At 49.1% G+C, this 11547-nt stretch overlaps 1 protein-coding gene across 1 annotated transcript; it reads right to left on the bottom strand.

The window, feature by feature from the left end:
• Window positions 1-4711: 4711 nt before the first annotated feature.
• On the bottom strand, window positions 4712-9063 carry LOC123188154 (arabinosyltransferase RRA2). Its single transcript, XM_044600198.1, has 2 exons — window positions 8750-9063; window positions 4712-6103 (listed from the first exon to the last, which is right to left on the bottom strand). Exons 1-2 carry the CDS (start codon window positions 8933-8935, stop codon window positions 5015-5017), a joined length of 1275 nt encoding a protein of 424 aa, XP_044456133.1. The 5' UTR covers window positions 8936-9063; the 3' UTR covers window positions 4712-5014.
• Between the last annotated feature and the right edge of the window lie 2484 nt (window positions 9064-11547).

Here is an 11547-nt window from a genome sequence, read left to right on the forward strand (position 1 = left end):
GGGGGTTATCTTGCGTGCACTTTTTGGGGTGCATGTAGGGGAAGTCATGTTTGTTTTTTTAATAGTAATATAGATGTACAACATGATGGTAACAAATAATATATCAGAAGTGTAATGGTGAAATTTCCTGTATTTTTCTTTCTCGTCATAAGATGTGGAAATTGAAATGATCTAACCTTGCAGTGGCAGGCTGGAAGTACTCCGATGTCGACCAATGTCCTTGAGATGGTGCGGCCACCAGGGCGAGGACGGTGTGGACACCGAAGCTAGGGCGGCGCGTCGGGACGGCGCCAGGTTTCCTCGAGACGGCGGCCAGCGAGTCGAGGACGTTATGGACACCAGATCTAGGGCAGGTAGTCGGGACGGCACCAGGTTTCCTCGAGACTACACCTACTAGGGCAGGTTCATGGCCTGGTGGCGGTGTTTTTTTTTTCCGTTTAGTTGTTGGTGGCGGCGTTGATCACGGACGTGCTGTTTAATTTCGTGGGCTCCCATCGTTGGGTTGTCTAGCATCCCAAGCGGGGAGTCTGCCGGCAGAACATTTATTTTGAACCATAGATCTGATTGTAGTATGGTGAATGTAACGTGGACAGTTGGATGGAACTTAATGGGTCAGATCGGACGTGGGGGGTTATCCTGTGTGCACTTTTTGGGGTGCATGTAGGGGAAGTCATGTTTGGTCTTTTAATAGTAGTATAGATGTAACATGAGTCATACAAAAATTATAGATACATTTAAGACGTGTCGACATCCCAAGCTTACTACAAAAATTATAAATAAGTTGACATTTAAAAATGATGCATGATTGATCTCTAGTGCAACTATTACATTCTCATGGCTACGGCTGTGACATCCAATACACAAAGAGATGTGAGATCAGAGGAATCCTGCATTTCGAACATTTCGAAGAGCAACTTCCACCATATGACCATACTCCATTAATAATCCAAAGTAATGCCCTCACTAATCCACTTATGCTCGTAGGGAATTCTTATAGCAGGTGTAAATTCACTCAAATATGGATATTTAAGTTCCCATCGTTAAATAACTAACCAGAGCACATTTTCCTTTTGTCTTAAACTATATCTTCAACATGCATTACCACATTAAAACTTCATGGGAAATATATATAACCATAACTCTACAGGCACACATGCAGATGCGATACTGCTAATTATTATTAACCAGACATAAAATCGTTCCCGTGTGCAAGACATAAAATCGTTCAAGTCCAACAAAGTACAGAAGGTAGTATCAAGATCGACATTCAAGTTACCAACTACAGAACTAACTATCAGGGTTAGATGCTCATTTAAAAATGATGCATGATTGATCTCTAATGCAATTATTACATTCTCATGGCTACGGCTGTGACATCCAATACACAAAAGAGATGTGAGATCAGAGGAATCCTACATTTCGAAGAGCAACTTCCACCATATGACCATACTCCATTAATAATCCAAACTAATGCCCTCACTAATCCACTTATGCTCGTAGGGAATTATTATAGCAGGTGTAAATTCACTCAAATATGGAGATTTAAGTTCCCCTAAATTCTAAAAAGTGCATACGCACTAATTAAAGGTAACGAGCGGCCGGTCTTACACACGCATGCATGTAGTTTTGTGGTCTAAATTTTGTCTTTATTTGTGACGTGGCATGTACTACTAGGATGGTTACATGGGCAAGACACCGCATTATTCCATGGATGCGCATGTCCATTTATTCGGGTTTTCAAATTTTTAAAAAATCATATCTTTTAAACCGTGCTTCAGAATTTAGATCCGTTTTCACGATTGGAATCCTCGCGACGAGGTCTTTGAAACTAGATCCCGCATGGGTGTGTTTTAAGGAATTTTTTTATGCCAACTTTGATGCTATATTGTGCAACTCTATTACTGTATTGTGCAACTTTATTACTACATCGTGCAACTTTTTTCCAAAACTAATGTTTGAAGCTGCACCTTCGTATGAGGTTGCAACCTAGAAACCACGACAACTTTGATGTGCAACTAGTCTATTGCCTCGACGAAAGTCGATGTGCAACCTCCTCTTGTAATGTAGTCTAGTTACACACACATTGATGTTTAGTTGGCTTGTAATATAGTCTAGTTGCACACACATTGATATTTAGTTGGCTTATAATGTAGTCTAGTTGCACACACATTGATGTTTAGTTGGCAGGAAGACTAGTTGCACACACATATGCTCAGTTGGCTTCTAATTTAGTCTAGTTGCACACACATTGATGTTTAGTTGGCAGGACACTAGTTGCACACACATATGCTCAGTTGGCGCGGTAATCTAGTCTAGTTGCACACACATTGATGTTTAGTTGACATGACTTTTTTGGCACACACATATGCTCAGTTGGCGCGGCAATCTAGTATAGTTGCACACATATTGATGTTTAGTTGGCAGGAAGGCTAGTTCGTCGAAACATCCCCATGCGGGATCTAGTTTCGAAGAGCACGTCGCAAGGATTCCAGCGGTGAAAACGGTTCTTAATTCCGACATGTGAATTAAAAGTTATGCTTTTTTTAATTTTTGAAATCACGAATTAAATATACCAAAGAATAAAACGCATGCACCGAAAAGATGACTGTGCAAACATTTAAGAACCGGGTGAAAAGCTTTCTTAATTAGGATGATTAATTAGAAAAGGGACACAAAATTTCCAGTTTAGGCCGGCCGCTCGAGTAGACTAAGCGAGCAGCCGCCGCTCGCTAGACTTGGCCTTAAGGGCATCTTCAGCCGCGCCCCCAAGAAGGTCCCCCAGGCGTCTTTTCGTCCGCCGGCGCCAAAAAATCGGCCCAGTCGTGCCTCAAAGAGCCTAGTTTTCGCCGGCTCAGGCCGAAATTGGCGCCGGCGGACCCAACCCGAACCCGGCGCGCTGGGGGTCGCTCGGGGGCGCCGGGTGAATCGTTTTTGGCGCGAAGAGCCGCGGGCCCGCCGCGTCAGCGACTCTACCCTCTTCTTGCCCCTTCGTCGTCCTCATCGCCTTGTTTCCCGCGGCGAATCAATGCCAAAGCTGCCGCGCGCTGCCGCGCCGGTCAGCCTCCATTGATGCCTCACGGGCGGCGCAGTGAAGGATGGGCGGCGCGTCCCTCGGCCGCCACGCAATCACGCCACGCGTAACGCGCCGGCCAAGCCTACCACGCGGCGCCTCCGCCTATAAAAGCCGACTGCAAGCGCGCCGGAGAGGCTCACCCCGATCATCCACCGACGACGCGCTCATTTCTCCCCCTTTCCTCCTCTCGCTGTCACCAGTTGAGAAAGCATGGCCGAACGTTTCCCAGGCAACGGCGCGGCGGCGAACGGATTCGGGCGCCATCATCTGCACGAGGACGAGGCTCGCCTCCTTTTCAAGGCCGAGTACCCGGTCCCGCCTGACATGCGGGTGCCCGGGGCTTGGAGGATCAGCGCCGGTGGCGTGCCGGTGCCACCACCACCCACCGGGGCGACGCGGCTTGCGGAGATCGCACGCATCCGCGCGTCCCTGCCGCGGGCGGCGAGGGAGGGGCCACGGTACGTCCCCGACAGCCCGCTCTGGGAGCCCTACTTCCGCCGCCGTCACGCCGAGCAGCTCGAGGCCACCAACGGCATCGTGCCCTCCGGCAGGCTCAACTCCGATGGCCGGCACCGGTGGTGGGGCGTGCCCGGCCGCACGTTGGAGGCCGTCCTCAAGTACATCGAGGGCGGCAACACGCCGCGCCTCGAGTATCCCACTCCCCCGTCCTGCTCACGCCGCCGGGGAAGCTCCTGGACGCCGAGGCGCATGGAGACCGGGGCGTCCTCCTCCTCGTCCGGCGGCTCTCCCTGCCTCCGCCTCCGCCCCGTCAAGTCGGAGCCCCAGGACACGCCTGTCAGCGCGCGTACCCGCAGCTCCGGCGGCTCTCCCTGCCTCCACCTCCGCCCCGTCAAGCCGGAGCCCCAGGACACGCCTGTCAGCGCGCGTACCCGCAGCGCCGGCGCCCTCGTCGAGCCCAAGGTGGAGTCCAGCCTCCCCCCGGAGTACGAGGAGATAGCCCGGCGCGGCTTCTCCGACGAGGACGTCATGCGGTGGTCGCGCGACGACTACGTGCGCGAGGAGATGGTCCGGCAGCGCCGGGCCCTGAAGGAGATTGCCGCCTGCAAACGTGGGCGCGAGGACGGGGACGATGTCATCGTCCTCGATAGCGACGACGACGACGCCCCCGAACCGTCCAACCCGCCGCGCCAACCGGGGAAGGGATGCAGCAGGGACGGCGGAGGCGTAGGCGGGGGCGACGACGACGGCGGCGGTGACTACACACGGTTCTACAGCCTCCTCGGCATGTAGAACCGCGTGGGCGGGCGGCGAGGGAGACGGCGGGGGTAGCCCGCGGTAGTTTTTTCTTTTTTTTTATAAAATATGTTTAAATTTGAACAAACTCGCCCATGTTTGCGTTGTGTTTGCGCCGAATTTGAACATTTTAAAAACCCGTGGGGGGCCGCGACTGGGGGGCATTACGCCCCCAGTACGCGGTTTAGCGCCGGTGCGCCCCCAGGGGGCGATTTTTTGCCCCTCCTGGGGGCCAACGGCTGGAGATGCCCTAAGTTCCCATCGTTAAATAACTAACCAGAGCACATTTTCCTTTTGTCCTAAACTATATCTTCAACATGTATTACCACATTAAAACTTCATGGCAAATATATATAACCATAACTCTGCACACACACATGCAGATGCGATACTGCTAATTATTATTAACCAGACATAAAATCGTTCCTGTGTGCAAGACATAAAATCGTTCAAGTCCAACAAAGTACACAAGGTAGTATCAAGATCGACATTCAAGTTACCAACTACAGAACTATCAGGGTTAGATGCTCACTGAAAGTCTGACATCTCAAGCACAATGTTCCAAAATGATCATGTATTGTTTACAGTAGTTACTGATACGGGCTTCCATCCAGAGTTTCAAGAACAATGGATAACAACAAGAGAACAAGAAGGGTCATTGGCTGTTCCTAATAAGCTTTGGTTTTATCATTCTGATCCGTCAGGGAAATGATCAAGTGCATTCTGCTTTCCATTAACATAAAATTCAATCACTGCTTTCATGCGCGCCTCCTTATCAGGATGGTAGTTCAAATGCACAATCACTGGCTTCAACTTCCGCAGCTGAGCACTTTTCCTCACTGTCTTGAAGAGAACTTTGCTGTTCATAAAGAGATATATATCCATGGTTCTTTTGGATGCATGTAGGCCTTCATAACCAGGATGTGAGGGGAAAAACAGTTCCTCGTTAAAAACAGCCTGGTCCCATGATTTGGGTTCACGAGAAAGGCGCCCAGCTACCCTATCCAAAAGCTCAACTGAAGGAATTGTTGGCCTTATGAAGAAAAATCCAGAATTAAAAACCCATATGCGCATCGTGTGTGCGTATCTTGCCCAGCCCATTGAAGGCTCATCAAACACATCATTGAAACCATAGGCTGTCATATTGTCATGGCCATCACTCATGGACTCTATATCAGAATCTCTGTAAAGATGATCAAAGGGATTCTGGAAGAACATGATATCAATATCAGAGAGGAGAACACTGTACCCAAGCTGCAAGAATTCCCTCAAAATGCGAAACTTCAGAGCAGAAACAGCATGGTTTCCACCTGTCTTCCCTATGCTGTCAATGCCTTCATCAGGATCCCGCCGATAAACTGGGACGTCTTTGGACTTGCAGAAGCTCTCTATGCTGTCATCTAATGCAACAACCAAGTAATTTGTGATTCCAACTCTTTTGATATTAGTAAACCACATCTCAAGCGTCTGTTTCACGTTAGAGTTTGCCACTGCAACGATGATTTCTTTCTTTACAGCAACCTGTTGCAATATGTTAGCCAGTCTGGGATTGGTGGATTCATCAGGCATGACTGTTGGATTTGTTCTAAGAGACTTCACGGTACCAAAAGGACCAGCACTATACAAAGCCTGGTTTTTTCCTTGCCCAGCCATTTGAAGCTTCATCGAGAGTTCATTGATCTGCTTCCTGAAGTCAGCATTTTTTCTCTCCAATGATGCCAACTGTGACTGTAGGTTGGTAACTTCCTCCGATGTCTCACAAGTAACTGAGTCAGCCTAACATATCAAAATATAATTGTAAATAGCAGCATGTAAAGAAAACATCTTAAGAAAAACACACCTTCGTTATAATAATTAAACAATCAACAACAGATATGTAAATGTACAAGCCAACTGAAAGATTATGAACATCGGATTGACCATACATGAACATACAAAATTTAGGAATGCCATTTTGGAAGGTGCAGATTTTGGAAGCATAATTTAAGGTATATAGCCTTCCATCATTTCTAGATATATGTACAGAACTTCTGAATGCCCCTGTAAAAAAATAAATAGGAATGCGTTATTTTGAATCTGTTTGGTGCTGGAGCTCGGCACCTCTGGGTTAAGGTCCTCACGTGCTCGAAGGTGGCCTTGGCGGGCAGGTCGCGCGACTACGGTCTTCACAGAGTGCACGCCCGTCAAGCAGCAGTATGGCGTGGAGCTCTCCAAGTGTGGCGCATCTATCCGGGGGTAGGAGGGGTGCACGGAAGGAGGAGCGGCGTCGGAGGTTTGCATGAGGGTGGCGGAGGGGGAGAGAAGTCAAGGTTGGGAGCGCAGAAGATGGCGAGGGAGTCGCGGGGAGCTCGCTGGACTCCATCTGCGTGGCATCAGGGTAGAAGGAAAGACGAGCGCCAGGAGAGGCGGAGAGCTTGCCGGATGCCATGTAGTGGCGGCGATGGAAAACGGCGCACGAGGGGAGAAACAGGAGAATAGAATGCCCTCTATATTTTCCTACTCTGCCAAAATATAAAGGCAAGTTAGGTGTTTTTAGAGGGCCCTCTAAAATTATTAGGGATAGAGGGCCACTTTGGGAGTCTGCTAGAATTGTTCTTAGAGGCCTATAACAATGATATATGACTATTTTGGTGCACGAAGGTTAAGGTCCCACAAGTCATTGCCTTTAGAAACGTTATTTCAAAATCTAATATTTTATATCAAGAAATAACAGAGGATGCTTGGCTTCGGGCAATTTGGCAAAGCAAAAACTAGTTGGAGTTTCTTTGAAACCTAAGAACAAATGGGAATAATGACAAATATAACTACTGAGATACACACTTATTTTAGGAATCTGCAAAGTGCAATTAACAAGGAAAATCATCTGAAGGTGAAAGCCAAAACAACATACATGGGCAAGGCTTACAGAGTAGTGTAGACAATTAGGTGAGAACCATGGAGCACCTAGATGTCTGAAGCTAACAGTTTTATTCTCTATCTTGTCAGGTTGTTTGCAATTTCCACTCCTCATTGCTACCAAGGTGCATGCCTGTTTTTCCGGGCCAAGTTCCGGGCGGGTTCCGGGCTAATCAGAGAGATTGCACGTATGTGCAACTCCTCTGGAGACCCCGGAAACTGGCCAGACTTGTCAACGGAAGTTCCGTAGTACGGAAGTTCCGGGCAGGTTCTGGGCTCTCCAGAGAGATTGCGCACATTGTGCACTGTCTGGTTTCCCCGGAAGCTGGCCGGACCTACCCCGGAAGTTCCGGGGTTCACAGAACCCTGGCCAACATAGGATTTAGAGAAGCTCTCTCCTCGGACATGAAGAATAGATTCAGTGCATATGTTTATGTGCACGTGTACGTGAAGTTGATTCCCACTGTATCTTCAGGGTGCACCCCCTCTTAATAATGTGGTTGCCCTATGAACTCTGTAAACAAAAATGGAAATCAGGCAACGCTTCTTTTTCCTTTTACGAGTAGAGGGGCATCCATCCATGCATCCTTCCATGTTATGGTGGCACTGTTTACAGACTAGAGCATGTGGTTAGATCACTAAGATATGTTGTCATAAATACCAAAAATCATCAAGAGCATAAATGCCCTTTCAGTTTTGCCTGTTACGGTGTAATTCATTCCCATTATGTTACTTGATTCAGATCACTGCTAGGACCCTGACTGTATGGCACAGCTATAGGCACTTGACAACAAGCGCTCGAAATATCATTTATTCTTAGATAGACAAAATAATGAAAAAATTTGTTGCTAACACGAACCCCTGCACAAGCTACCGGCTGCAGCCATTGCAAAATATAGTAGTGCTTGTGCAAAGGTGATTATTTTCTGCAACACAAATCGAGCAGCATGTGCTGCCAACATCGCTGACCAGCATACAAGTGTTCAATCATTCCACTGACTACTTAAGCAGATGTAATAACCAGCCCAACGACATCCTTAAGTAATCACAAAGCATAGCAGAAACCAGAAGAATATAGCAAAATGCAGACATCGCCTTCTTCCACTACAATAATCATATTTTTGGATGTACAACAGCTAAAATGCTAGCAATCTTTGAGCATCGCGTATCCGTTCTGAGGTTATGACATTTTTTATGCTAATCTAGGCAATTACCTTCATATAACTGGAGCATCTTAAGTATTCTCCACAGTCTGCTCATAATTGGTCCAAACGGAAAATGGACGCCATCATTCCCTAACACATCTGAGTTCTCACGCATACCTGGTTGACTTAGATTCTAAGATTCATCCATTGTCGTTACACGGTTGCATGCTTCCAACAAGAATCATATATGAATATTAATCTCACACTAAGCGGACCAACACTAGAAAACCTTTCAATCGAGATACATCACAAAACCAACAAGTCATCTACTTTCCGTCTACCAAGAAATGAACAGGGAAGCAAGAAAGGAGGAATGGATTACCCGGCGACGCCAGTGGAGGGCGGAGTCGGTGGAGCGGGAGATGAGGCCGTCGGGGTAGAAGAACGCGCAGACGCAGCCGAGAGTAACGCCGACGGCCACCGCCGCCGCGATGCGGGACCCGCGGGACGGCGGCTGCCCGCTGCCCAAGCCGGTGCGCATCAAGGGGGGCTCGCGCCGGCCGGCCATCTGCCTCCGTGATGCCGCCGCCGCCACCGAGATCTGGCGAGAGCTATGGAAACGGCGGAGGCTTTGGTGGATTCCTTTCCCGTCTTCTTTCTGGAACGCGTGGTTTAAGCCGAGACGTGACGACCGGTTTGCTTTGTTTAAGTGGAACAAACTGTGCTGTTGGCACACTGGACGGCAATTTTTGCCTTTTTGAGCTGGACAAATGCACCAACTTGAAATGATCTTTTATTTGAAAAAGATAGTAACTATATGTATGTGTACAAGGGCATCTCCAAATCAGACCCTCAAACCACCCTCAACCGTCTGGACTGCATGGTCCGGATGTTTTGTGCTATCCAACACAGTTTTATATCCCGAAAAAAAACACAGTTTTATATCACAGAATCATAAGAGTGAACAAATTGCAATTCCAAAACGATGATAGCCATTGTCCTACTCCTACCCTTATATCTTGTACAGTTAACTTACTAATTGTCTATTCCAATATGTTTCAACATTCGAAATGTTATATTTTGCAATGCTCGCTAAAGATTATTCAATGCCCGTTGTATGATTTTTTATAGTATTTTTGTTCTTTTAATCGTAAACTACACGCAAAGGTTGCACGAGGGCATCTTTAAGGTGAACCCGTAAACCTCTTGCTACCGTTAGGACCGTGCCGTCCGGACCATGAAAACCAATCAACACAGCCCTGTATTGATCCACGGAGCAGACGCGATTTCTCCCGTAAACCGGAGACAAACGTGCTGGAGTCCTGGCATTTCCGGCTTGGTATTTCCAGACTTAAAGGTCGGATTCCTGGCATTCTTTGAATTTGTTTGCGGGAGTCCGGATTGCTCTCACGCCTGCTTCTGACCGCCTTGACCCTCCAAAACCCCTCCTCCTTTGCCCGTGCGCGTTCCCGTCCGGCGCCAGCTGCCCGCATTCATGTGTTGTAGAGCACGCCGCTCAACATTGAAGACGGCTCAGGACGGACGTGACCTCTCACTGCCTTCGCCATTGAAGTTGCGCGCCGGCCGAGGGCACCGCCCGGGACGCGTCTCCGGTGTCTGCGACTGTTCAATGCCAGAGACGCGTGACTGAACGGGACGGGACGGACATCTACCACGCCCGTTCAATGCCGCCCTCCGTCCGTATGCCGTCATTAAGTTGGCTCGCCGTCCGAGAAACCCACTCCGGCGCCTCGCATTGATGCACCCGGACGCCTCGCCTCACCGAAATCCGCCATATAAAAGCGGCCACACCTGGCTAACTCCACACCAAAAAATAAGCCCCTCCACATCCTCCTCCCTTACACTGCATCTGTCATGACCGCTAGTGGGAAAGCACTGTGGGATAGTCTGTCGCCGGAGATGAAGCACGCGGTGGCCGCCCTTGTCGCCGCCTCGCATAGCCGCCGTGCCAGGCGGATTGAGGCCGGCTTGCCGGCCAGCTCGCTCGAGGTCTCTGACGACGAGGACGACACGACTATGGAGACGAGCTCCGAAGACTCCGCCTCGGCTCCGGCGCCTCCTGTGCACGTCGGCTTCACCATGAAGCAGGCACAAGCGCACTTCGATGCCGTGACGACAGAGGTGCAGCCTGCATCGACGCCTTAGCTGACGTTCCAGCGAGTGCAAGAGGAACAACGGTACAACCTGTTTCTCCTAGAGCAGCATCGGTTGCGCGGAGGGCAAGATCTACAGCGAGCGCGCGAGCGAGGAGGCCATGGCCGCGGCGAACCCAAATTTCATCGCGGAGCAGCGTGCCGTCTACGATGCCGGAGGCCCAGCTGCAGGCGATCACGGAGGAGAACAACGCCAGTTGCGTCTCCTACGCGTTGCCGACGAACCGGTAGCCGGTCCGGTGGATGACGATAGTGCCGGCGCCACCATTTTCCTCGTGGACCTCACATCCACCAGCGGTGGACAAGGTGCAGACTCCTCTAAGGATGAGTAGGCCACTGGAGGCGGCGGGGCCTGGTGTCCCATGTGGGCCGGTCCGTCACCCGTGTTCTACTCTTCCTCGCCGGAGACTGCATCTTCACTTCATTAGTCTTGTCTCCGGTGCTCATGAAAACGACGGAAGGAGGACGATACGGGCTTGGACGCTAGGCACCGCCGCCGTAGGATAGGTTTAGGAGCGGGTCATTTTGTTCTAAATGTTCGAAATGTAATTAAATTCGTTGTGTTTGTATGTAATTCGTCATGTTTGTATGAAATCCGGTCATGTTTGCATGAGTTTTATCCGATTTGCTGAAAAAGAGTTTGAAATGTATGCGGCTAGTGTTGGATGACCTCCTCCCTCATCCGTGTCTGCGGACCGGTCTTCTCTTTTTGCGGACGGATACATAAAAAAAATTACGGGTTGCCGTTGAAAATACCCTAACACAATATTTTCATGACTTCCTAAACCAGTGATCAAACTCCTCGTATTATATAATTTCATAGTAACGTGCAGAGATTGCGCTAGTAAGAGATAAAATAACGTGTGCGGTCACTCACACACTTCACGCAACGCACCCGCAGCGTGTTGCCTTAACTGAGTTCAAGTTTAGGCTAATGTGGCCTTTGTTGGAACTAAACTTTTGTTTGACAGTGTATTGCCTCACTCTTTTCTTTTGTTCCACGGAA

Source organism: Triticum aestivum, chromosome 2A, assembly GCF_018294505.1.
Source record: "Triticum aestivum cultivar Chinese Spring chromosome 2A, IWGSC CS RefSeq v2.1, whole genome shotgun sequence".
Taxonomy (NCBI): Eukaryota; Viridiplantae; Streptophyta; class Magnoliopsida; order Poales; family Poaceae; genus Triticum; species Triticum aestivum.

What these genes read in the sequence shown, in the direction of transcription:
- LOC123188154 (XM_044600198.1), bottom strand. Translation starts at nt 8,935, where the DNA reads ATGGCCGGCCGGCGCGAGCCCCCCTTGATGCGCACCGGCTTGGGCAGC. An exon ending in CCCTCCACTGGCGTCGCCGG is followed by an intron (nt 6,104 to 8,749) that starts GTAATCCATTCC and finishes TTGATATGTTAG; the next exon opens with GCTGACTCAGTTACTTGTGA.